This window comes from Amblyomma maculatum, chromosome 2, assembly GCF_055883805.1.
Source record: "Amblyomma maculatum isolate TAMU_Amacu chromosome 2, ASM5588380v1, whole genome shotgun sequence".
In the NCBI taxonomy this organism is placed as follows: Eukaryota; Metazoa; Arthropoda; class Arachnida; order Ixodida; family Ixodidae; genus Amblyomma; species Amblyomma maculatum.
This window is the reverse complement of record NC_139345.1, coordinates 42,766,083-42,793,989: the sequence shown is the minus strand read 5'-3', so window position 1 is coordinate 42,793,989 and position 27,907 is coordinate 42,766,083. Positions and strand designations below refer to the sequence as shown.

Below are 27,907 nucleotides of genomic sequence, written 5' to 3'. Positions count from 1 at the left end.
TAGCGCGCGGACGCCAGGTGGCAATTGTAGCCACCGTTCTTTTTTAATTTTTTCTACAACTCTTTTTCACGTGTTTTTTTATTTTTTTTTTGTGGCTTACACTTTCAAATTATTCAATAAATCGCAGCGTTATTGCAAGAGGTATTATTTCCAAAACTAACTGCAGTGCTAACAAGCTTCGAGGTTAGTTAATCCCATTAGCTTGTTCGTTTATTTCTTTATTAACAAGCAACAAGTTAAGCAATACAATAAATAATTTTTAATCAGAATTTATACTTTTATAGCATAAACACGACATAGCTTTTAAAACCTAAGTTGTTTAAAAGTAATGATGATGATGGCAGCTTCAGTTTGGCATGTGGCGTCATCATAAGGCTGGTAGGGGTACTAAATTGCAGAGCCGCGTGAGCTGTTCGTTAACTGCTTAACTTTTGACGGTGGCAAGTTGCAACAAAGGGCTTGAATTGGGCGGGCCGTGGTCTGCGTATTGCCCTGAGCTCACGCTTGAGCAGCTGATAGCCGGAAGATGGACGCGGCTGTTGTTCGACAGCTGAAAATTAAGACGGGAGTCGTAAAACGGTACGCTTATCTTGTTTCAGTTATGTCTGTGAATGAAGGAGTGTCAGATCGAAATGCCTCCTCAATAACGGTAACGAGTATACGTCTCGGGCTACGAATTCAACTAAGTGTCACGGCGTAGACGCCTCGCTAGAAAATAAAAAACTACCTTGCAAGTTTTGTTTGTTGTACGCGGAAGTGCTTTCACCCTTTTGTGAATAACACCCACGCGCGCCGTTCGCTTTTCTCAAATGGACCGACTTTTACAGAATGACAAAGGACAAGGCGTCCTACCTTAAGGAGGTCGAAGTTGAGAGGGAGAGGATCGCCAAGATGAAAGAAATGGGCAGGGAGGAATATGATGTGAAGCGGCAGGTGAGCGAGAAGTGAACACGCATTTACCGCGGCCACGAATGCTCCTATGATTGTGGCATGGCTTCCGCGCGAACACTTTTGGATGTGGCATGGCTTCCGCGCGAACACTTTTGGATGCGAAGTTTTGTGCTGCTGCTGCTGCTGCTACTACTACTGCTGGTGGTTGTGTTTCTCATTTCGTGATCCTTAATTTGTGCTTGTGAATCATGATAATTTGCTTGGTTGGTTGGTGTGACGGTGTAAACGCCATTCTGTGCCAAGTAATGAATGCCGGAGGACTTAAGATTTGTCAAGTGTATGATGCAGCCAGCAGCTGCTGTATTTGCCGTAGCATAGGCAAGCTTGCGTCGCTTTTTATCACGAAACAGGTGTTTAGTGAATCCCTTACTGACCTTTGGAGACGTCAGTAACGTTTTACTTGCCATGCATTTACGCACAACATGCATCTTGAAAATCGTGACGGTAGTGCCACAGCAATGGTCTGGTCTAAAATTTGCACCTGCCGCAGTTGTCTTAGCACGCCTTTATACGTCACTTACTTCACGTATAAGCCATATGAACCCGCTGATAGTTTGCAATTACCCCTATTTCACGTGCCTATTATGCCGCGGGGTTCTCTACATTTACCAAAATATACAACGGAGAGTTAACATGCAGAAGCCAAGAGCACATCAAGACAAGATTAGTGGGTTAAGCTGTGAAGAAGTAAAATATTAGGCTCCACTAGTTTAGACACATACCAAATGCATACTGAAATATCCCATATCCACGTCAAGCTTCGTTTACCATCATGACATCTTCTATTCAGACTGTCGTCAGCTGATCAGACCTGTTAGATGTTTTTTACTGTCTTTTTGATGTCATATTCGCATACTTACAATGTTTGTAACCGAAAAAACTCACTGTCAGACTCAAAGCCTTCCGTATGGAGCTCATAAAACAGCAGTGTTATGGCTTGGATGGCAGTTTAATGGCGCTTCCATCGTTGCCATCATTATGGGGACTACATGATCTGAAGCCTGCTTTGTGCTGCATTTCTGCTGCGGCCATGTTCTACTCCTTTCTTTCAAATCTGAAGCTGTATTATTGAGAAGCACTGCTGCTGTTTCATTTTATTCGATATACAAAGGCATGAGCAGTTTTAGTAATAAAAAATACACTGGCATTTACCATAACCTGATAATGTTATTCTGTCGTGAAGGTAACTGGACAGCAGCATGTTCCACTTACATTTGCGAAGGAAGTGTGTATGCATCTGTGACTATGCCATTGTTGTGATTACTTTTTGATCTACAGTCCCCCTAGCTAACGAATTGGCATCTGACAGTTGCATTTTGCTTCAGTTGAGTTCATATTCCATTCATCAATCCCAGTTTTTATCCCAAGAAAGGGAAACAAAATGTGTGCATGCAGCTTTAAAAGCTCTAATAGCCCGTAGCAGTACAGCACGGCAATGGCAAGTTGCAGTACATAATGATAAGCAAAGGAAGACAGCGATAAACCAATATAATGTGTATAATCATAACTAACCAGTTCAGTCCCTACAATTTTCTGTAATTTACATCATGGAAGTAATATCTACACACTAAAATAAAGCTGAGGCTGTTTGCACCTGTCTCTAAAGTGATGTTTTTTTTTCTTTATTGATTATTACTTGTCACTTTTGTAGTGACATAGCCAACAAGTCTTGCCATGTAGCCATATTCTACTGTTGCAGAAATAAAATCTCGAGTTCACTTTCTTAAATGCATATTTTGGTCTCTGCATGAATAAGCATGGAAAGGACATGGTTGGGCTGTAGTACAGTTTAACAAACCAAAAACGTTAAGTTTAAAGTTGCACGATTCACATCTGGCACATTGGCACAGCGCATTCAGAAAATGTAATCCAGGGACGTGGGTGGTGTCTCTTCGATGGAAGCAAGGAAGGTGTAAGTACTGTGCTATGTCAGTGCATGTTAAAGAACCTCAACTGGTCGAAATTTCCGGAACCCTCCACTATGGCATCCCTTATAGCTTGAGCTGCTTTGGGACAGTGCCTATTTCTACTGTGCATTCAGAATGTTCTTCACCCTTTGACTTCATTGGTCATGAAAGTTCGACCAACTAAAATTAAACTCCTGGTTTTTGCATGCCTTTTTCTTCTGTAGCTGGTTGTTACTTCATATTTGGATTTTGATGTATCGGCTGCTTTAGCGAAGGTTAACCAGAATATTTAAAAATAGACTTTTTTGGGCTTTCAATGGAGGCAAAACGGGAGGCGTCTGTGTGCTGTGCGATGTCAGCGCACATTAAAGATCCCCAGGTGGTCGAAATTACTCTGTAGCCCTCCACTACGGCACCTCTTTCTCTCTTTTCACTTCAACTTCTACCTTCCTCCCTTCCTTATGGTGGGGTTCAGGCGTCCACAGAAACAAGTGTGGCAGATACTGCGCCCTTCCTTCCTATAAACCAATTATTGTTAGGCTTTTGGGAATACTAAGATGGCCTCAGCGGCATTGAAGTACCAATGTTGGCTTACATCAGAAAATAGGTGTGTCATGCTAACTACAATGCCATTTAACTGAATGCTACTATTTTAACTTTTAACTATTAGGTGCTTCAATGTAATTAAAGATATGTGGCTGGCCTTGAGACATAGCGCTCTCACTTTTTGAAATTTCGAAAATGGGAACCTCCATGGTGCTGTAGTTATGTTCCTTTTGAAAAGTCTTGGCTGTGAAGCGATGTCAATCACTACGCATTGCAACATCAAGCACCTTTCACGCGACCTGCCCTGCCCTGTCCTGCCTGGGCTGCAGTGCTTTCCACTGCTCGCTGCTCCAACCCAGGATAGGTGACATTATACACCTTTCTATCAGGTGAAGAAGGTGTCGAAATCCCTCCTCTCTGGACTGCTGAAAAACAATTTTCACAGCAGTTTCCACCGTGCTAGTGCCAAATGTAAAAAGCAGCCCAGTGAACAATATGGCAGCGCTCATTGACCACTTATAGAAAAGGTGTATAGGTGCGCCATTGTGTGGCATGTAGTGATTGGCACGACTTCGCATCCCATCCAAAAGGTGTTTTTTGAGAAAGGTATGCATTCACAAAAAATTGTTGCATCATGGCACCCAGGGTAATATTGCATTTGTGAAACTCTGAAAAGTGATATAGCTGCTAATAACGCCGGCTACAGATTTTTTATTGCAACCTGGTGCTTAACTGCAGTAGGCAAAAAGTAACCATAATGAATTTTTTTTACCAGTTTACTAGTTAGCATAATTGACCTGCTTTCTGATGACTGCCGTTACTGCTACTACAATGTCACTGAAGCCATCATGATATCTCAAAAATACTAATTAAACAAAGTTCTGGTCCACTTTCACGAAACACCTGGTATTTTATTCGAATGTTGAAGCAAATACTGCACTTATGTTTTCAGTTTGAACATTGTGTAGTCTTAGACCTATTGCGGCATAGTGTCCAGTTGCTTTGGTACTCTCAGAGGTGGAGCTGTTTCTCATCTTGTCAGCACTGTCTGATAATTTTGGCTTTGATGTCTATTTTATTGTAGGAAGAAGTAGTCAAGGAATGCCTGGGCATGATTCAACATGCTCATAAAAGGCTGTTAATAGCCTATAATGACCTAAAGGAAGCTTTGGTAAGTAATGGGTGCATGCACAGAACACTCATGCATGACTTGACTGAAAAGAAACCTAATGCGAGAAGCTTGTGCTGTTGCCGAAATGTCACTTGCATACTGGTGCAAAACAGTCAAGACACTTCTTTTTGTTTGCAGCATTGATTCCCAGGCAAGCAAAAATTATTTTTATATACAGCGTGTTGCACAATTATATGTGCGCTGCTGAATTGTCTCAGCTAAACCACTGAATTCTCGCTGCTCAACCTTCGCGCAGAAATGGCGTTTGGTCAGCAGTGTTTCTTTGTACCAAATTTGTGTGGATTGCCTAATTCAAAAAAAAGTCTGATGTTCATACTGTATGCGGTGGCGGCGAAGCAAGAGAAGCCAATGCTGCAGCGCTGGCACCGGTGGAGCCATCTTTTGCTATTTGCAACTACCTTCCATCGCCTTTCCTTTTCTTGTGATAGAGTTGCTGGAAACAGCACAAGATGGTGCCACCAGTGCCTGTGCTGGGGCCGGGGCTTATCTTGCATCGCAGCCGCCGCATACAATGGGCACATCCGACTTTTTCTGATTGAATCGCAAAACAAATTTGGTACAAAAAATACTGGCGACCAAATTCCATTTCTGTTCGAAATTTTAGCTGAGAGGAGCATTCTGCGGCATGTATGTAATTGTGAAACATGCTCTATGTTCATTAAAAGCATTAATAGCATAAATAGTTGTTACCCCTTTCACGCTGCAACATTTAATGCAGTTAAAACCGGATGGCATTTGATGCATCGAATGATCAAATTTCATTTGATTTTGCTTGGTGTTATGCAGTAACATGTCATTTGCTAATGATAACTGTTACGATTGGTGAAAAAATACTTGAAATCATAGTCTAGCATTTCAAAGTAGTCCAAAGCTTTTCTGTATGATATTATAGGCACAAAATATTTCTGCCCACGTTGCAGCACTTTACCCATCAAAATCCAGATCCGATATGTGTAAACAAATATAGCTGCCGTGGTAGAGTGCGGAGGCGCATGGAACATGCAGTTGACATCCATGAGGTTAAATGCTAAATTACAACTTTAAATACTTCGGCGATAAACACACTTGGAGATGCAGCTAAGAAGAAAAAAAATTGGCAATTTTGCTTGCAGGAAAGTTGCATAAAAATGGCTAACGACGTTGTCCTGCTCACTTTTCTGCTAAATAATGTTTGTTGCTTTCGCCATAGTGCATTAAAGAAAAATATTATTTGTGATGTGAAAGGTGCATAATTCACCTGAAGGTACACATCTTTCCTCGGTGCTGCACATTTGTTTTGTTTTGTTTTTAAAAGCTGCTAGTTAGTTGTACCAACTATAAGGGGCACACTTGATGGTGCTTAAAAAGGTTAGAGGTGCACAAGCAGAAGTGGGCCGCCTTACTGCGTGAACATCACCCATGAAAAAAACTCAAACTGGGGGAAGATAAGAGAGTCTTTCTCTATAAAGGCGTGTGTCACTTGAATATCGGTGATTGAACGTCAGTGCTACAGTTGAGCACTGACTACTCAAGAGCACAGCAGTAAATGCCCCTCGCCCCCCCTTCCCCCGCCTTTTTCTCTCCAAGAAGGCCTTCCAATTAGCAGTGTTAAACGATTGTCAAGGCATCACAGTTAACCTTGCATCTGCCAGCCGTCTTTAATGTCTTACTAGCGAACACAACTTTATTTTCGCATTATGATTTTCGCCAATGGCCAGAGGGTCTTTGGTGAGGGGCTTCTGCCATTGCATTCTCGAGTTCTATCCAACTAGCGTACACTTTGTTCAAACAAAGCTAACTAATGAACAGCGTAGCATAATTGCCTTTGCTATTTCATGTCTAAGGTTTGTACATTTTGATTTTAACTGAAAGAAGGTCCATGTGTTTGTCATGAAACTAGTTAGAAGGGTATGAAGCATTATTTACACTCAACCAAGGTTGCCAACCAGTGCTACCAAACCATTGCCTACCAAGCAATCCAGTCTTAGCTAAGCACTGTCCGTTCACTATCATCACCAACGTGCAACACACTTCCATGAGTGCCATCAACATGCAGCCAATGTGATCTCTGCCCTCTCACTCAACCCTGTGCAACAGCCCCAACAAATGTAAGCCTAGTTCATAGAAGCAAACTATTAGACACTTTTTGTCTGGCAGCTATCTTCTATAATCTTTAGTTTTTTAATGATGAAAGTTCTTCCTTATACAAGCACATCTTCAAGTACTGTTATTTTTACATTAATTAGTGGTAAATAAACTGCTTATGCTAACAGAAATAGGATGATTTCTGACCATTCAGTTTGATGCAGTAAATAACCACAAAAATGTAGTTCATTTTTTGAAAATATTATTTGCCAAAAGAAAAAAAATATAAAGGAGCTTTCTCTCTGAAATAACACCCAGAAATTTCTAAAAATAAAAACCATAAAGTCCTAACCATATCTAAGAGGCAACTTCTGCAGCATATATACATAGCATTATGTGCTATAAATTATTTGCACAGTTTGATTCCTATGGTTACCTTTTTTTTTTTTTCCAAAACAATGAGGGCCAGTTTGAGACTCGTTACTGTTACATGTTCCTTGATCCTCTAATCATAAAAATAATCTTAGTTCAGAATGTTGGTTTAAACCAATTGATTTGTGCGGCTAGGAGGCTCATGCACTTAGGGCTGCAAACTCAACATGAAGTGAGTCTTTGCGATAGAGTTGCAGCTCCCAAGGCTCGTTGGTTTCACATCTTTGAAATTGTTGCCACACGTCTAGGTGCGGACTTCTCGGGACGATCACCGGGTCATGTTCACCTTTATGCTTCTATGTCCATGCTGCGGTGCAGCATGGAGTTAGTAATGGTCATTCAAGAGGTTACTTTCCGGAGGCGCTAGATGTGCAGTTTCACTGAAACAAGATTTGTTAAAAGAAATATCACAAACGTAAAGTACCTGTGGTGATCACCAACCATGCGCTTAAACATGCGCCAAAAGGTGGTTGTCAGTATTGAATGAAATTATAAAGTACTATGCTAATAAGAAGGTTTTCAACCAAGCTAGTGAACTAGCCCGTTACAAATTGGTTCCAAAATTTAACATCCAAAACATAATGAAACGGTGTAAATGGCTGAGGGTGCAGCTGCTTGTTGCAATACAAGAATGATAAAAGTGCATAATAGGAAGAAAAGGAGTCATGAAAATAATCTTAAAGATAACGACGGCAGTGTCACCATTTGCAGCCAGCTCGGTCATGGACTATGCATTCATGATATCAAAAATTTGCAGGCTGTGGTGTAAAATATTTTATCACCTGCGATTTCCCTGGTTAAATGAAAAACCTTCTATGCCTTACAGCTTTGGGAGTAATTGCAAGGGACCCAGCTATCAGACTGCACTAGGGAAGTTGAGTTTACATTTATCTGTGTTACCCACAAATTTATTTATGAGTAAACATGTTACATGTGAGCATAACCATTCTACTATGGAAAGTCGTTAACATTCTCTTTGTTTTGTATTTTTTCTGTTGTAGGAGGGTTCTCAAGAGGTTTCAGAAAGTGAAGAATACCTTGCTGCCAAAGAAGTGCTGGAGCAGGCACAGCTGGCATTAGAATCTCCTTAATTTATCAGCGTTACATAGTTTGTACAATAAAAGATGTCACCCATAATTCTTGTTTTTGCAATTTGCTTTCCTATTTAACATTCCTTTTATACACCTGCTTAAATTTGCAGGATGCTCAGGGTGGAGCTTTGTGAATTTCCTCTCTATCCTCCTTTTTTTTTCTGTCTGAAAACTATACAGGTGGACTTCCGAGTGAAGGGGCAATTTCCAGGAATATGTTGCTAGCTATAGCTAAATGTTTTACACATTTTTACAGCTAGACCTGATAACTATGGTGGTCAGACTGCTTGCATGAGCTTGTGAACAAAATTCAAATATTTTAAAACTAACTGTTGGAGCACATTCCAAGGCAGTGTTTGCCCATTTCACATATTCGTAAATAAAAGTAAAGAAAAAAAATTTTAGAGGGCACTTTGAACCACTAAAGTGCAATGAGGTGAAAGCCATTATAGCGTGGTGGATCGTAGCCGTCCACTACGGCACCTTTATCTCCCTCTCTTCTTTCACTCCCACCTTCCTCCCTTCCTTTACGGCGTGGTACATTTGTCCGCGGAGAATAGTGACAGATACTGCACCTTTTCTATCCTGTAAATCAATTTCAAACGCTGCTGATGCCAGCTGTACTAAAGCCTCCTAGACACCTGGGTCTGCTTCTGTTTGCTGTGTATTGCGGAGTTCGACGAAGCGGCAAATGAAAGGCGCCGCACGAACGCCTGGACCGGACGCCCGGCGGGTTCAGCTTCGTCTATGCATGATTTAGTCACAATAATTTTCAGAGTACCGCGAAGGTCCCATCGCGTGCTGGCAACCATGGCCGGCGCGGCCATGAAGCTTCTAACTGCTCGAGGCGCGCCTCTGGCGCGGCTATATTCAAGCCCAACGCAGAGGACATTTTTGAAAGCAGCATGGGCATTTATGCATTTCCTTGAAGAGCACCGCAGCTACTTTAGAAACAGTAGAATTTGCAAACTGTGAACGGTAAGCGTGCATGGAAGGCTGTCAAACCATGGTATGTCAAACTACAGCTTGGCAATAATAATAATGATGACGATCATTACAAGTCATTATTAATCATCATTGTTAGTCATTAGCATTAGTCAATAACTATATCGATGTCTATTTATAATTTTCTATCATAACCTGTCAGCCCCGCCGGGGTGGCGCAGTAGTTCAACCGAATCCTTTTAGTCTGAACCACTGCACCACCCCGGCGGGGCTGACAGGTATAATGATAAAATGTTATAGACATCGATATAATTAATGACTAATAATGATGATTAATAATGACTTGTAATGACCAGCATGTCAAACTACGACTTTAATGACTGCAACTGATGGTAAATGAGTAAAAATTCTTTGCGATGAGTGGTAATGACTACAGTGATTAGGTTGGTCTGTGTTTGCACGTGCTACGATTTGTAATTTATTTCTTGTTATCAAGATATGGTACGTGTTACAAGTACTGCATTGTTCTCGTGTAAATGTGCAGAGATTCCACCGTGTGTTCGCCATTTTCTTGTGGGGAAGTACTTGAAAGCGCACCCGCCGAACCAGCTTGTTTCATCACGTCCGCTTTGGAGAAGTTGGTTTGGCGCATTTGTATTTGCGCCAAGTGGTTAACCGTTTTATGTTCTTTCGTGACACGAAGGACCCATTTTTACGAACTGCGTGTCAAGTTAGGTTGAACAAAGTGCTACCAAAATTTAGTTGTAAGTTCGGCGAGCATTCAAGGGAGGATTTTCGGAATCCTTAAAGTGTACATGTTATGTCGTGTATTTTTCGTTTGAATATTTATCTACTGTGACGCGAAAGAAACTTAATAAGGACTTGTGCGATGTCTTTCTCCCGATCCCATTGCACATATCGTTGTACTGTGCAGGTCCATGGAAGTCAATCCTTAAACGAGTAAAAAATATGGCTGTTCCAGGAGGAGCAAAAACTTTCTTTTTCAAGCTCCATAGCAATACACTAGAAGTTAAGACTGATTTAAAAATGAAGGGTTTCTTTTGTACCTTGGGGAAATCACTGTTTCATATGCCGCAAACCGGAAACTATCGAACACGTTTTCTTAACTGTTGGGAAGCCTTTTCTTTCTGGGACATTCTGCAACGAACAATTAAAAAAGACCTAACCCGTGGATGCATTCGGAATTCGATGTTTACCAATTGAAGATGATGATGGGCTACCGCTGGACATGATCATGTTATTGGGACTGCACAGTATCTGGCGATCCAGAATGGCTTTCAGGCATGCAGACGTTGATGCGAGGAAAATACGGCAGTATTTTCGCGAAGCCGTTGGGAGTGTTATTGGTTTTTTCAAGACACAGGACTATGTTCACTATACACAAGACGAAGTGCCTGAGTGGCTTCCGAGAATGGAAGTGTTTCTGAAAATGCCTGATTTGTAATGGATCGCGCAGCCTGGATCACGCAGCCCAAATCGCGTATAGTTTTAACCCATATTGTGTGTTTGTGGAGTAATGTTCTTTATGCGTAAAATCTGATAATAAATTAGGCAATAAATAAAAAAAAAGGGATGGCGCAGTGGTTACGGCGCTCGACTACTGTTCCCAAGGGCGCGGGATCGAATCCCTTCCTCGGCGGCTGCTTTTAGGTGGCGGCGAAAAGCAAGGCTCCCGTGTGCTGTGCGATGTCAGTGCACGTTAAAGAACCCTAGGTGGTTGAAATTTCCGGAGTCCTCCACTACGGCGTCTCTCATACCCTGAGTCGCTTTGGGACGTTGAACCCCACAACCCAACCCATAACCTGTCACCATGAATCGTTTTTATTTTTATCTCCCTCCTCTCACGTCCGCTATTTGCAAGCGACATAAGCGCACAGATGCGACGCACAGATTACGCGCACACGTTCGCTAAACGAGCCATAGCCTAGAAAGGCTTTCTCCTTTGAAATCTTTCCAGACTCATGCAGGTTGCTGCAGCCGAAGGCGTTGTTACCCGACATTCTGCCGCTAAGTACGTCTTACAAGAAAAAAAAAAAAAAAAAAAAAAAAACGAGCAACAAAACCCATACGCGAAATACGGCAATATCCGCACACGCGCTGTATAGTGAAAGGCGTCCACGCTGTGACTAGCTGTTTGGAAGCTTGATGGTGAAAGCGGGCCGCGGCGCACCACGTAACCCATGCTGACCAATCGGTGACGCAGTGGCGCGGGGAAAAGAATCGCAGTACCCTGAAAATTATCGACTGACTCTAGCATGACTGACTGGTTGTATTAAAACTTTAATTTCCACCGATTTAGGAGGCCCCCCACTGCCCGCTCCTGGTACGCAGGCCTGAGGAACGGGGGCTGGAACCTCCGCGACTTAGGACTGGCGAATATACGCTGGTTATTCGCGGCCTCAGTCGCCAGGCGGACGGCTTTTTGCTGGTCAGTGGAGACGTCGCTTCGCAGCAGGGTTACCCAGGCTTCTCTACTTTTAATGTTGTCCCTAGCGCCCGGAGACTAATTGAAGCCTTCTGTGTCTTACCTGCCCCCAATATAGCTCCAGTGTAAATTAATCTAAAGTCAGCTGCCCCTTATAAAAATGTTTGACCTTCTGAACAAAAGCAACTGGTGTATATGCATACATGTATAGCAGCTGGTCTTACCTAGAAGCTTTCGAGCGGTTCTATGCAGAGCAAACGAAGGGATATTTTACAGCAGCTACAGTTTCGTGGTCACTGCTCGCGCTGACGCGAAGCTGCCCAGAAACGAACATGAGAAACTTGCACATTTTGGCTTGGTTTGCCGAGTTTAAAAAGCGACTCAGGCTGCGAGACGAATGGAGGGCTGCGGAAATTTCGATCACATGGGTTCCTTAGCGTGCACTGACATCACACCGCACACAGGCGCTTTGCCTTTCGCCTCTATGGGAAAGCAGCAGCCAATGCCGGGATTCGATCCCGCATCCTTGCAGGGCGCAGTAGTCGAGCGACCTATGCGCTGCACCACCGCGGCGGGGCAACTTGAATATTTTAATGCAGCAGTTGCAAGCCATATTTGTTCTCTATAGAGATTGATTGCTCGGCTGACCTGATGGCCTCACGTAAATAGTATTGGTACTCAGCTTGCTAAATGAAATTCAAGCAGACGGCTGCCGAAACAGGTACCACCGAGAACCACTTCAATTAACTTTCAGTGTGATGCGATGATTTCGATAAGCGTTGCTTACCTGCAACAGTGGAGCATCATGCACATCACGTGGTCGCGTTTTTACGAGTTTCGCCACGTAAGCATTTACAGGGTCTTTATTTGACTCGAATAAAGTTTTTTTTTTCTCTCTCTCTCCCGACGTGCAGAAACAGCGCTGGTAATCTTGACATCGCTAAATACCAGGCGGACAGCGATCGTGATTCTGCTTGCACGAGGACGTACCTTCAGTTAAACAATGCGATTCAATCGTGCAATAGTGCACGATTAGCGCAACTGCAAGTTTGATATTTTTATTGCTGTCACGGTAGCCATCTTGGTGCGACAGCGGCGCCTCTTATGCAGATTAGGTATTATGCACGGCGATAGTGTATGTTTCGATAGACTCACTTGAGGGCCGTTGCGGGAGATGGGAGGCGTGTGTAGCTGTGCAACTTCAAGCGGGCCCTCCTCTGCATATGTAAAATTGAGGGACTCTGGTAAAACTAACTCCTTTGGCGTCGCTAAGTGCAGACAGTACGCATTTATTCGTATGGAATATTCTGCATTCTGCGCTACTAACACATAGAAGTGTGTGTGCAGGCTCATGCCTACATTTTACGTGCTATAGCATGAGCTTGCAACTTATTTGAATGGCTTCGCGAGATGAGCAAAAGCTCTCCATATCAGTTTCGCAAACAGGACGCATTTTCGTCTCTTGAGCATGCACGGGATGACATTTAATCAATGCACTAAATGTGTTCGACACCAGTTCAAGAGATGAGCAAAGACCATGATACATAGTCAGTTGCAGCTGAAGCCGCGACTATGCGATGTTGGGGCATATGACGCGCTAGACGGTACGCACTTATGTCTTAGCGGCGACGAACAGTGACGCAGCACCAATCGGTGTAGCGGGGCACGTTAGTCGAGCTTGATCACACTCCGGAACTCTGGTCTCGACGAGAACATTCGGCGGACCGCAATCTCGCCGGTACTCGTCGCTAGGACCTTCTCAGGCCGTGATGGCCGCCAGAGACCGGTTGTGCATGTTTGTCATGGCATATGACGCGCTAGCCGTTACGCACTTGTGTCTAGCTGCGACGAACAGTGACGCAACACCAGTCGGCGTAGCGGAGGCACGCTAGTCGAGCTTGAACACACTCTGGAACTCATGGTAAATGGTCTGCACGAGAACGTTCGGTGGACCGCAGTCTCCCCGGTAGTCGTCGCTAGACACATCCCAGACCATGATACCTGCCAGAGACCGGTTACGAACATATTCTGCCTTAAACGCGAGGCTTTGCGGGTCTTCGTAAGCGACCCACTGGTCGTCGGAGTACGCATATGGGCATTCAGCAATGGTGTCCCATACTCGTGTCCAGTTCTCGAAGACGAGGTGCCGGCATATCTCGAAGTAGCTCAGCACGCCCGGGCACCTCGTGAAGAGGCCTGGGATGCCCTCGGGACGGCCCGCGAGTAGCATGGAGCCCGGTTTGTGCTCAGACTTCTCATCCAGCGTGTACGAGTTCCCATCGAGGGACACGCTGACGACCATCTTGTGGATGGGAACTCCACTGGCCAACGCCCGCTGTATGGCGGTCTCGAAGTCTGCCGTCACGTTCTGAGGCGCTGCCCGGTGTCGGAAAGGACTTGGGAACTCTGCGAAGACGTCGCCGCGGAACCCGTGAGACACTATGACGGCGTAGTCGACGTACGAGCAAATCTTGCCACCCAGCAGCGGTTGGTTGAACACTTCCGTTTCCGGCTCGAAGACGACGACTAGCGTGAGACCGTTGCGCTCGAAGTGTACCCAGAGCTTCTGCAGCAGCACGATGAGACCGCGCCGGTCCTGGTCGGCAGGCCCGCCACTGAACATGCGATGAATAACGAGGCCATCGAAGCCATTGCCGAGCGTCCAGCGGAGCACAGCACTGCAGAACTGCACTGTCGCATGCATGGATTCGGCGGCGTAACGGAACAGACCGTTGTTCACCTCGTACTCGCCGACGGACACGAGTATCTTGAGGGCAGGCCGTTCCTTTTTCAGCCGCACCATCTCGCGGTAAAGGCTGGGATGGGTGATCTTGTGCGTGTAGTCGAAGTGCAGCATGTCGTCGGACCAGTCGGCGGCGCCGGACAGCGGGAAGACTACGTGTGAGCACAAGTTTGAAGGCACCTGCACGCGCAATAGAAACAGTAGCGGATTCAAGAGGGAGGAAGATTTAGGAGCCGGGCGATCGCCCTTTCCCATCTAAGGGCTACATTCCCAACGCAAGGCCTCTGTATTAGGACATGTTGGACGCGTGCGTGGGTGGCAACAGATTTATAGCCATGACTGAGTGGACCGGGCTCCTGCAACCACTCCAAGCTAAGCTGACCAACCAATAATGAGAGTTCCAGTTTCTGGCTGTTACAAGGCAACTGTCTCACTCTCGATGGACATTTCAACCGAACCGCGAGGGGAAAGTAACGAGGGAGCGGAGGAAAGAGAGGCACTGTAAAGGCTGACCCGAGATTGATTTCGACCGCCTCGAATTTGGCTGGCATCAACATTGCCTAGCACATGAATATCTCGATTTTTCTCTTCCATCGGACCGTGGTCGCCAGCTCTAAGTTGATGTCAGTGTCTTGAGAGAAGTAAATCAAAATTGAGCACAAACAAATGCACAATCATGTCCTGTTTCCCACTCTCAGGTACCACTCAAGAATGCAGGGGTGAGTGCCCCTCAAAGAAAGGCCTCCAATCAATGACGTTGACCTGTTCTCGTGACGTCACAGCTAGTCCGGCCTTAGCGTGAAATCGCAGGTTAATGAAAGGCGCGTTCGTGAAACGGGTGTAACTGCGACGTCATGCCAATGCGGACGCCACTGACTGAAGGGTCTTCTGATTTGCCGCTGCGTTCTCCTAGTGGCGAATAAGCTACCTCAGCATACCCACTAACAGCTCTATAATTAATGGGAGGCCTCCGGTTTAATTTCTTCCTGTCGGCCTCCGTCGAAATGTGGTCGAATTCGGTCGCCCATATGCGGTCTTCGAACCCGCAGCCTCGTCCACTGCGGCGGACGACTACACTGCAGTTATGCGTCGACGGAACTTCTTACCTGTTCAAAAGTGTATGTCATAGGTGCTGGCCGCCGGAAGCTGGACGAATTGACCATGCACATAACCAACGGTTTGTCCGGTCCTTCGTAGACTTGCCGGCCCATGCGGGTTTTTGGACGCATGTCCACCTGTGGAACGCGAAGAACGCTGTGAAAGCTGGCAATGCAATCACCTGACTGACAACAAATAATTACCGGCATGCACTGCAGATGCACAGTCGCTATTCATAGCTCATCAGTGTAACTATGGATTCTTGTTACTCATTTACCCATTAGTTACTACTTGCTCTGGTCAAGTTTTCAGGCTTGTACCTCGCCAAACATGGCACTTGTTTCCGTTAGTGTTAGCTTTTCTGTATACAGTGTGGAAACATGACTTTTTCATCGAGTACGCTTCGAGTTTGCATAATTACCTGACGATTTTGTTCTGCCTACACTACCTGTGACATCGACGGCTTATCACCTCCTGTAGCGGTATGCCAGGCTGCAGCAAATCTGCGGCCAGAGCCTCACCCCCGATATGCGCACCAAGTGGTCCAGGTATCCTGCCTCGAAGCACCATTCGCAACAGGGGCACGCTTCTGCCCGTGTAAGCTTTCGTGTCCATCGCCAGCCAGTGTAGACAGGCCGCCTATGATCTATCCTCCCCCATACTTCCGCTTTCTGAACTAGGCCACCGAATAGTGATTATGCCAGTAAAAATATCTAGTCAATACATTTTCCAATATGTCCCTTTCCAGCCCAGTTGTACCCCTGGTGACATGAAGAGATGCCAACTTGCGCGTTCGTCGCGAACATCTCGCAGAAGCCCCTTCCGATGACATACGGCTTCCGCACAGAGCCGCTGTTGCGACCTAGTTCTAACACACGCGCAGGGGACGGAAATACAGTGAAATTAGGATACGTACCTGGTAGGCCTTTTCGCGGCGCATTGTGGTGAGGAGGATGCCTGGAAGAACGAAGATGAACACCACAACGAAGATTAGACAAGCGCTGGCGGTGTGCACCAGCGCGCTGTTGATAAATGGGTCGCCGAGGTCCACTGCCTGCTGGCTGCCGCGCAGCCCTACCAACGTTGTCTCTTCGTTCTCCATGGCGTCTTAAGCCTCACTAGCACCGCATTTGCCTGTTCCAGGCACCGGCCATCTTTCGAGCGAGCTCCGAACGTGGCGACGCTGATGCTGCTCTGCCGGCCACGTGCACGGGCGTCGCGAGCCGAATGAAGCGACCGGACTGACCATGACTCGACTGGCGCAATAACGCGTGCACGAGGCGCCAGAAGCAGCATGACAGTCCCGTCATCTTCCTCCTTTTTGCGCGTCGTGTATTTCCTCCCTTTCTCCGAAATAATGGACAGAATCGGAGCAGCACCCTTTCTTCCCACCGCTTCGTTTCGACGAGGTTTCGTCGCACTGTACTATGACCTACCATTAATCAGCTCTATTTATTTCGCCTTGTTCATCTCCCTTCCCGCGTATAGAGTCAGCGAACCGGGCACTGCTCAGTTAACCTCCCAGCCGTTCCAATTTTCTCTCTCATAATCTCTAAAAGAAAGTCTTTTTCTTCGTGACACTGGGCAGGCCTCGGCGAAAACTGCGATATCGGCAATCACTAACACTTCTATATAAAGTGGTTGGTCTTCGCTCTCTCTTCAATTTGAAATATCCTCATTGTGTTCCGTCCTAGCTGTTTCATGACGCATTAAGATCGTACCCAGTACAAGAAGGGGAAGCTCCGTTTCCGGATAAAACTTGATTTGGCCAAATTTTTGCACCTCGAACAAATTTCTATCTAAAAATCGGGTTAGACCAGTTTTGTACCCGATAATGCGCTCTATAGACAAAGTAGGTTTCGCAGTGCGTAGAGAAGAACACACTGTAAGAAAATTTGAGGAAATTCCATGTGCATACGCCGGGAGCGTGATTCCGTTCTCTCAACAGTAGAGTCTAGGGTGCCTCGATACCAGCGCCGCGGCGCGCTACATCGAGGCACCATAGTAGGGTCCTCTGAGCAGCGTCACCTGGCGACAAATATCGGGGAAAAAAAAAAACATTCTTTTTATGTACAGCGACGGTGCGCACTAGGCGGGTTCTCTCTTACAGGACCTCATTGGCGATCAGCGGTGGCTTTTACCACAACACCATCCGCCGCAGCTTTGATGTGAACTCCAACGCCAACGACACTTGCGCCCCGTGGCGCAGGACGCGAGGTGCGAGTTCCAACGTTCCTGTCATGACAAAATATTTGGAACGCACACCCACGGAATAAATCTTTCACAAATCTTTGTTCGTCAATCTTTATTCAGCAGGTGCGCAACTGAACTTGAGTTAATGGCCATCGACGAGGCCCTTCAACTCAGCACCAAAGAAACAGTTTGTATCATTCACATCTTCGTGGAGGTTGGGCCCAGTGCGCCCCTGATTTCGACGCCTGGCCCGATGTGACACTCGGGTGCTTTAGGGTGCTTGCGCCTCAAAGGTCGCCGCAACCGCGGCGAGTCTTCAGTACGCGGCGTGCAGCGCATCACTGCAGGAAGTGTGCCACTAGCGTGGGTTCCAGAAGAGCTCATCTGTCGGCGCGTTATTTTGATATCGAAATATCGACGTATCGAACTATTTCGCGATCTCCTTCGAGTTCGGTATGTATGTATGTATGTATGTATGTATGTATGTATGTATGTATGTATGTATGTATGTATGTATGTATGTATGTATGTATGTATGTATGTATGTATGTATGTATGTATGTATGTATGTATGTATGTATGTATGTATGTATGTATGTATGTATGTATGTATGTATGTATGTATGTATGTATGTATGACTTTATTAATGAGCCGGCAAACGACGGGTTAAAGGTTAAAGCGTCGTGACGCTGACCATGCGTCGACCCGGGGTTATGCCCTACTCTGCCCTACCTCATTTGACCCGTTTGTGGTGGGTTGTGAGGCTTGTGCTTTTCGAGCGTAACCCGGGCCTGCTGGACGGCGACTGTAACACTTGTGTTGCTATACTTGACATAAGCTGCGCAACGATATAACATGTGCTGTTATGGATTGACTCGAAGATTTGACACTGAGGCTGAGGCCAAACGGACATTACGCCGGTGCTCGACTATTTTTATACAGGACCACCTCTCGCTCCAGAAAAAAAATATACATTGTCCGAAATTATAGTAAGGGCGGAGCCTCTTCCCATTTCCCCTCGCCCGCTTCCGGGCACCCATGCTTTTGGGTATCACATTCGAGCAAAGACTTAGAGATAAAATTAGTATACGCTCCGCAGCAGTCACATGTGCAGTGAATATGGTCTCAGCTGGTCACATTGAAAAATATTCTACCAATGCTATTCCGTTAAAATAATTTTAAAGGGGTTTTTCAAAGTGATCAGTCATAATTACAGCTACATTTGCCAGGGCTTATCTGAAAATGAAATTTCAGCGGCGTTCTGTTTTTTCGCCCGATTTCGGTAATTCTTCCTGAAGCGTGTTTCAGCGCAAACTCGAAATGGGTACGATTTGCTCTGTCAACTTATGTTTAGGTCCCACCTGCTTCCAGCTACGAAAAGAGGACATATTTTTTTACCGTTACTATATTCTCATCATTCAAGAGTTCTCCGGAACTGACCATCAGTTACACAAGCCGACTGAACAAGAGCAATTATATCTTCCCTTTCGATTCTTATTACCGCCGTCTAGCACTGGAAAGCGTAACAAAATATCAGCACATCAAATTGTGCACAAAACCTACGAAAGCAATGTTCGCTATTACTTTATTTTTTGTTTTCATTTTTACACACTGAACACATATTCAATATTGAAAACCATTTTTTTTCTTTCTTTTTTTTTTTCGTTGTATGCGCTCCATATGCGCAGTTGTAAACTTCTCGTGCTGTACGAAGGCTAATGCAAATAACTCCAAATTCCGATACTACGTTATTCTCGGTGCCCATAAAGACAAGAAAACTGACATGCTCCCCAATGCCAGCCCCGCAGTTCTACCCGGTTTTCCTTTGCGATGACGAAGTGTCTTCGCCCGACGACACGACGGTGGATGAATAAGAAGAGGAAGAAGAAGAAGAAAGAATACCTCTCTTGCCGGCGGTTGACACTTCAAAGGAGGACCTACCTGGAGGTCACATTCTCAAGGTTAGGGCTCACCTTGCCACTACCCGTTTCACTATCGTTCAGTGCGAGTGCCAAATAATTTGCTTTGGGGACGATTTGTGGGACTATATACATATGACTACATTATAGCAACTGGTAGGTTGACTTGTTAACCCTTTTCAAACTTCTAGCTAGATTTTTTCCTCCAAAATTATTATTGTTATTCTGCTCTAAGCATTATTTTTTATAGTTGCAACTTGTTTACATTCTCGCTATGGGCCAATATTTTCCCCATAATCGCCTATAGGAGTTTCCTTGCGTACGCCACTACACCTTGGTCAGTCCCCCTTGGCGGCTACACGTTTTCAAGAGGCTAAAAACAGCAACAACAATACCGCTGCAGGCTGGAGGAGTCACCAGGGACACCGCGGAGTAGGCGAGCACCGGCGATCGCGAAGCGCCGAAATGGGCAAGACCCCGGCTGCGTTGGCCAGGCCTTCCAGAGCCGTGCAGGGTCTCCCGACGCGCCCATCCCCGCCCTCGCCCTCCTACTACTCCTACTACACCTCTGTCTACATAGAGGAGCGGCCGAGCCTCCCCGGCTTGTACTTGGTCATCTTTCTCACGACTCTGATCATCGGGGGACTCGTCATCGCACTCTTTTTCGGTGGGTATACATGCTGACAATGCCGCGTCGCAAAAACGGTCTACTAAGGCGTGGGGGAGATAGTACAAGATTGATATTGGAGCGATACCACTCGTCTCCAAAATCACAGAGCAAGCATCACGTACAGTATTGGTCAAACGTCTCCAGCCCCTTAAAATCAAAATGTTTCTGAAAGACAACAGTTCTCTTCAACCTTATTGGGAGGGTCACATATATGTGCAGCGCCACATGGCTGAAAGGCAAATCATGCAGCCCGGAGACATTTCGGCAAGGGTGGACATAAAGAGAATACCAAACGATAGCACCATCGCTGCTCACTTGCAGACTTTACAAGAACTTAGTGAAGGCATCATCGTCAGCCTCACTGCGTCAACTATACAGGACAAAGGCTTCTTGTAACCTCTTCCTGAGCCATACGCACCCATCTAGCCCCGCAAACTTATTAATACCAACATCTCTGTTGATTCCCTGTCTGGCGCACTCTGCTATATGTTTGCTTTCTCTTGTAATCCAATCCGTTACACTAAGGGCCCATCGGTTATCTTCGTTTCCCATTACATACCTTACCCAAGTCCATTTCTTCTTGATTCAGCTAGGACATCATCAACCAGTGTTTGTTAGATACCGAATTTCTGCCCCCTAGATAAGCACTGGCAAGACACGGGAGTTACGTGGTGTTCCATTTGACGGTACGAAAGAGGGCTGCAGGAGGGTTGATAGGGAGCCTCAGTTCGTAAACTAAGTCATTGTTTTGACACGTCATTCAGCTCTTTTTCATACATACTGTGTATCCATCTTCCTCTCGTTCTACCCTGGATCTTCCATTTGACTGATACATGTAACTCGCTATTCATAACCTCAGGGTACTTGTCCAATACATTTCACCTCATTGTCATTCTCCTAGCTGATTCCACTCCCGAGTCATTGCCTGCCCAAGGCAGATGCAGGCCCCGAAATGTGCTGCGCGATGTCAGTGCACATTAAAGAACCCTCCCTGGTCCTCACTACGGCGCCTCTCTCTCTTCATTCTTTTACTCCATCCTTCAATTCAGTTACGGCGAAGTCGAAGGGACCCCAGAGAAGCTACACAAATACTGCGTCTATCCTCTTCTCTAAATCAATTTTCATTTCCTAACCAATTCCAGTGCCCTGCTGCCTATCGTATACGGTTGCTGGCGCAGTCTGTTGTAACTTTAGACATTCGCGTTCTCCTTTTGGCCAAAAAGCGTTGGCCAGAGGGCATCCGTGAGCATTTATATAGTGCAGCTTGAAAAATGTATGGGTTTAAGGTAGTTAAACCAAATAGGACTTGCGAAAGCTTTTGCGCGCAGTTGGAATTAACATGATGGAGACGGCGACGCGCAATGCACATCACGAGAGAGAGAGCCGCAGTTTAACACGCGGAATGATCGGCTGAAAATAAAAAGTGGCAATAGCTACGACCAATAAAGATTATGCCCGGCCACTGTGTTCCGTGGTGCCGGTCGCGCACGCCAGGAAAGTGCTTTTATTGTGACAACTAGGCTGAGCCACAACAATGTTGACAAATGTTCTTGCTCGTGGTACGGTTGGATGCTTTTGCACTAATAAAGGCAAGCGCAGTGCAGCTCCCGCCGCTTCTACCTGCAACAAGGAGGAGAGCCTCGAAACTCGGTTTCTTAAACCCATGCGCACCACCTTGCATCGAAGCATACCGTATGCGTGCCATTTATTTCCTCAGTATCGCGCCATTTCCTCTAGGGAGAGGCTGTGCATATAGGCTTCCTAATCTTCTAGGTTCCTCGACGTGCGCACTGGCGGGGAAGTGGCACATTGAAGCGTAGTACAGTTCTACAGTGTAGTTTCTTCCCAGTTTTTCACAGTGCCGCATGCCTCGGTTGCAGGTGGTAAATTGGAGAAATATTCTCCTCTCTACAATGGGAGGAGGCGAGGGGAAGTGTGAAGAGGGCGAAAGGCGGGAGACAACGATTGACGAAGGTTGGCCTAGTGACTTGGGCGTCCGCCTCGGGGGTAGTTTGATTTGAAATCCACCGACGGACAAGACAAAAATGGGTACAAGCGCCCTCGCCCGGCGCCTAGCTTTCTGCATGGGGTATGCGCTTGGAAGAGGCTATGTAAACCCCGGTACGCTCTTTCAGACTGCACCCAATTTCGAACATCTCAGCCTGCAAAGGTGGTTTGTGGCATACCACGTCCGCACGGGGATTCTATTCGTACGCTATAATCGACGTGTTTAAACAGACGCACATGCTAACTGTTAGCCTGTAAACGATCTTTCGAAAGAAGTCAGAGTATTACTGCAGTTTAGCCAAGTCCGGATTCATCTCGGCCTCTCTGACTTTGCGAGAAAAGGAACAGGCCATATCTAGCGGTTTATTTGTGCCACACCACAGCTAACGCACAAACGTTAGCGTTGCGCACTCGTATGTTCCTCTATTTTTTTTTAATTATGCACATTTTGCTGTTAAAGGTCCTAAAGCGACTTGGGATATGTAGGAGGGACGCCGTAGTGGAGGGCTTTTTAACTTGCACTGACGTTGCACAGTACATGGGCGCGTTACGTTATCCATCTACCGGTCGTAAGCGATCACCGGACATGGAATAAAACTCTGGTTAAACTTAACCAAGCCGTAAGAACCTGTCTGCGTGGCCTAAGAGTAGCTTGTGCCTCTCGATTATGTGACGTGAGCATGCACCAAATAACAGCCAACATAAGTGCAGTCCTCCTAACCTATTTCCACACACGGTGAGTGACTCGGTTATTCGCTCTTTGCAGCGTACGCACGCGAACTGAAGCGTCCACGAGTGACCACGGCGACCACTATCAAGACGACGGCGAACGATACGCACGGGCAGGACCAAGCCGGCTTCGCAAAAGCAAGTCCGACCTCGATTCCCATACCCAAGAGTCCCGCACGTCGAGGCGGCGTCGAAGTCACAAGCTGCAGTTCGCGGCCAAAAGTCTCTAATAGTAGTTCGAAGAACCGCCGCAAAAGGCTTCGCAAGACGACCTCTTCTGAAAGGCCGAACGCCACGACCGCTGCGGAGAGGACGCGACGCGGGAAGGACGTGCCAACAGCTTCCCATGGTTCGGACAGCACGCTGGACAAGTCCTCCGCCAGTCTAATCGGCCAGACGGTAGAGAGAGGACCAGCGGAGCTGTCCAGTTGGGGGATGACGTTAGAGCAGCTAACCGCCAACACCACCGGCGCCACTGACACCACGCTCTCCACACCTGACTCAGCTCCAGTGACCACTATGCCGCTAGGAAAGTGGGCAAATCTTTTCGGTGATCTGCTTCCCGGTGACGATATAAATGCAACATACCCGAGTTTAAATTACGATTCTGCCGAGATAGCCGGTCGTGACATCGACTCGACCAGCACCGCCTTCAACGCAACCACCACTGTTGCCGCTGCCAATGAGCTGGCGGCCACGCCAGTTGAAGAGTGGAGAACACTTAACAAGTATGAGATCGGCGTCAATGGGACGAATGCAGGTTTGGTACTGCCGCGCCAGATGGGCTAGCTGGTCTCGAAGAAGAGAATGGCACGAGCGCCGGCCACGACAACTAAAAGGGACGGAAAGGGGACCAGAAAGATAACGGTTTTCAGGCTTTTGAAATAGCGACTTCAAAGGATGATTGCTGCTTATGTATACGCAACAGAGAATTTCATGGTTTTATGCTAAAAAAAAATGTATATAACTGAAGCAATTTACGCAGGCTTCGCGAAATATGTAACTTGTGTCTCCGCATTCGCCAAGATAACATCTCTACCTTGCCAACTCTTCTCATCTGTGACTGTAGCAAGAGCTGGAATAGACGGTTGGTAAATGCAAAAAAAAAAAAAAAAGTACAGTGTGTACGCCACGCCCATTGATATTACGGTTGGAGTGTGGCATATACATATAGCGGACGGAGAAATCTAAAAAAAAATGTAAAAAAAAAATAAATGTATCACGAGCAACTGCAATAAAACGTCCGCGCATTATTCTTAGACACTGAACACGCGAGGCAATCACAAGAGTAATCCTGTTGATGAGCGTGCGAGAAAACAATGCCAGTACCTGTACGGTACAGGTACTGTCTGGCTGATCAGTTCGCCTGGTGTCTTAAACGACCACTACAACGCATCGACGAATGTCACGCTATACAAGTCTGTAATCGCAGATTCCATGCATGGCTCAGAAAATCCGCATACTTTTCAAATCAACAGCCACAATCCGGCCTCTTCGTTTTTCCGCTGTGGTTGCGCGGAGCTTCCCACTGTTAAGCATAGGTTACAGGCATTCGCTTGGCATACTCATAATCCAATACTAATCCGAATTGTTGCCATACCGAAACCTCGCGCATGGCCGTTATAGAACTACAAGTACAAATCTGGGGACCGCTTCGGGATCTCCGGATGACCTTCAAACTAGGATAGTCTGCGGGAGGCGTGGTGTCTGTAGGAAGGCTTTAGGAACGGCGCAGCACATAGAACAACCTCGGATACTTGCGGTTCTTTGTTAAGGGTGGGGGGGGGGGGGGAATTGTAGGGGAATGTCAAAAACATGGGGTGCACAGCCTTATAACTGTTTCCTAGAACCAGATAGGAGCCATCGCAACGGGGCTGCAGGGGAGGGGGGGGGGGATGAAAAAGATGAGTAGTGGAGGGTCGATAAAGAGGAAAGGGGGGGGGGGGGGAGTCGGCGTTAGGCCGATGAGACGCGCCCGCACATTTTATTTAGAGGCGAGGGCGGAGGTTAGTCGCTTCTAGGAAGACTAGCAGCAGTCTGAGGGCGGGCCGTTTGTTTAACTGGCGCACAGCTCGGATAGAGCACATCACTAAGGGATGCGGGAGCCCAGGTGTCGATAGCCGACTTGGACACCGCATGCGCGTCAACGAAACGGGCGGCAAGAGACCAGCGCGCAGCGAGCGGCTCGCACAATTAGTGGTCTCCGCCCACCCTTCACCCGTCAGTAAGAGAGACAAACAGGTGGATGCCGTCCTGGGCATTGACGTCACCGTCCAGGATTGGCGGCCAGAGTAGAGAGCAGGGAAACTGACCTTTGAATGGAAGCATGAGAGAGCTTTGATTTGTATTTTTGCTACTGCTTTCCGGAGCACGCATCTCCGTAGTTATGGTGTTGGCGCGAATCATTCTAACCTTTGTTTTTGTTTTGTTTTTTCAACCACCGCCAGCATGCGGCCTTATCACTGTGATTAGCGCACGGATCGATACTGTACTCGTTTGTTTGTTCACGGTCGTCGTCGCGAGAAGCGGGTTCATCACTTTCCTTGTAGCGCGAAATGCGCCAAGATTTCTCTCTAGTTATCACAGCGAAGTACAACTGTTTTTACATCGTTCGAGACGTTTCCAGTTTCCTTTGGCCGGTTATGTAGTTGGTTCTTCGCCCACTTTAAAATTAAGCGCTTACGAATGCAACGACCATTCACTGTTCGACAACCGACGAGCACGCTCGCTGTTATCGCCACCGCCGAGTTACTTAGCTCTTTTGCGGGCACAAGTCAGACCGATAAAGGGCTCATTCAGTCTAACGCCAGTCTCTTTGTTTGCATGGTTTCGGGATCGTCACCAGCACAAGACAGTAGTTTGCAGATACTATCTCCGACTTTTGGGCTTGTTTGATTAAACTACCATACCCTGGTCAGTGGCCCTATAAGCTTCATATACCAGTAGAATCTGACAATATATATATATATATATATATATATATATATATATATATATATATATATATATATATATATATATATATATATATATATATAATATATATATATATATATATATATATATATATATATATATATATATATATATATATATATATATATATATATATACCATCGTACAGCTACCGTTCGATCTTGGTTTTGACAACCTCAACGATATTTTTTTTAGTGCGTAGCACTACTAGCCGCAATCACGGATTTAGCCAATGTCTGTCCGAAGCCGCTCTCTCTCTCTCTCTCTCTTCGTGAACTTGAAGTGGAGAAAGAGAAGGTGGCGGCGTGCGTCTTGCGGCTCAGCATAGTGGAGGTCGAGCGGCCGCAGAGCTGTAGTGTAGAAGCCGCTCTCGCTCTCTCTCTGTCCATCCATCTCTCCACGAACTTGAGGAGGAGGAAGGGAAAGTGGCGATGCCCGTGACCGCATGCAGAGGGGCGTGTCAGTTGCGGACGTGGCGGCCGTCGCTGGGCAGCGTTGCACAAGCGTGCGTGTTTGCTTGCGTCGCAATGGATGCTGAAGTGCTGAAGTACAACAGTTACGAAGGCAGAACCGGACCCATCAATCGACAGTTAAGTTTGCGGCCTTCTCCCAGAAATAAAGTGCTCACCGCGGGTCCACTGTCACGGGGAAGATTCCGAAGGGGCGGCCAAGGTCAAGTGGTAGCTTGACGCGAGTTTGTTTATGACGGTCGCGCAGACGGCCGCTCTTCGGTAGTGGTATAGGAACACATGGAAACGGGCGACGCCGTCGGTTCGGTCCGTTCCGATTCTCGGAAAAGTCGTGCTTCGACCGTGTCGCGAAGGAAGCAAACCAGAGCAGTTAAAAAGCACAGCGTAAGCTCAGTGGTTTGGGTTCGGCGCTAACTGCTCTGTCTCTCGGTTTGAGGAGGAAGGGTGTGGAGGCCATAAATCGCGGCGAAACACGGTCTGGGGAGAATGCGCCGCAGAGGGAGATGCTGTCGGTATCTTCTCGGGAAGACGCCTGGACATACGTCCTTTTGAAACCGCCGCCCGCACGCAACCGACCAAGGGCAGCGATCGGAATGTTTGGGCCTTAGGTTTGTGTGTTTTGGAAGCGCAGCCGTCGGCGCTGTTTGTCTTTGTGACTGCTGGCCACCTCTTGTGTGAGCTGAAGGAAGGTACTGGAGAGAGTGTTAATCGCAGATGAGTGTGGTAATGCATGAAAGGTGTGGCGGGGATAAGCGGTGCTACGCACCTACTTCGTATTTGATGAACTGTTCAAACAGGCAATTTTGTTTTTCAAATTCCGGTAAACACACACAAAAGACGCTGGTGATGGAGACTAAAGCAGTATCTGTTGTTATAAAAACTACAGTCGATGCTGACAGATATTGACCAAATAAGAAAAAAAACGCGCAAGGCAGGGTTTCATGGTAAATATAAAATGAGTTTAATGTCCAACAAGTCAGTGTAAAAAGGCACTTGTTGTAAAAGAGTATATAAAGCGGAACGCAAATAGCGTAGAAGGCAATAGGAAAAGCTTACCACAAACACACACACTAAAAACAAAACAAAAATAAAGAACAAAAAACATTGGCACTGAAGCAATTGGCAATTAAAGTACGAAACAATACGTACGCTCTGTATACAATGTACGACAACTGTCCATCACCCGTGCGACAGGGACATCGTCACGAGATTCATTCAATTCCCTGATGGGGCTGGGACAGGTATGTCACCGCCGCTTGCGGCGGGGGCTGGCCTGCCACCGAATTTTTATCTGTTGTAGGCCGTCATTGCACCCGCCACCGCTTCGATGGTGGACGACGGTTTTTGTTGCGACGCGCGTCTTTCTCTCCCTCTTTCTTTTCTTTCTTCTCTATTTTCTCTTCTGTCTGCACGAGGCAGCGGAGGTGGCTCAGCTACAGAGCCAGTAGCAGGCCCGTGCATTTTCGTACCCTTCTTCGTACAGCCACAACAACAACAACATTAAATGATTCATAGGCTTACTGCTGA

General features: G+C 46.5%; 2 protein-coding genes across 2 annotated transcripts; one reads left to right on the top strand and one right to left on the bottom strand.

The window, feature by feature from the left end:
- Positions 1-415: 415 nt before the first annotated feature.
- Tbca (Tubulin binding cofactor A) lies at positions 416-8,229 on the top strand. Its single transcript, XM_084594031.1, has 4 exons — positions 416-579; positions 828-933; positions 4,489-4,575; positions 8,094-8,229. The coding sequence occupies exons 1-4, from the start codon at positions 527-529 to the stop codon at positions 8,181-8,183; spliced, it is 336 nt and encodes a 111-aa protein (XP_084450157.1). The 5' UTR covers positions 416-526; the 3' UTR covers positions 8,184-8,229.
- Positions 8,230-12,724: 4,495 nt separating this feature from the next.
- On the bottom strand, positions 12,725-16,585 carry LOC146198535 (chitinase-3-like protein 1). Its single transcript, XM_084592609.1, has 3 exons — positions 16,332-16,585; positions 15,424-15,552; positions 12,725-14,497 (listed from the first exon to the last, which is right to left on the bottom strand). The coding sequence occupies exons 1-3, from the start codon at positions 16,515-16,517 to the stop codon at positions 13,463-13,465; spliced, it is 1,350 nt and encodes a 449-aa protein (XP_084448735.1). The 5' UTR covers positions 16,518-16,585; the 3' UTR covers positions 12,725-13,462.
- Between the last annotated feature and the right edge of the window lie 11,322 nt (positions 16,586-27,907).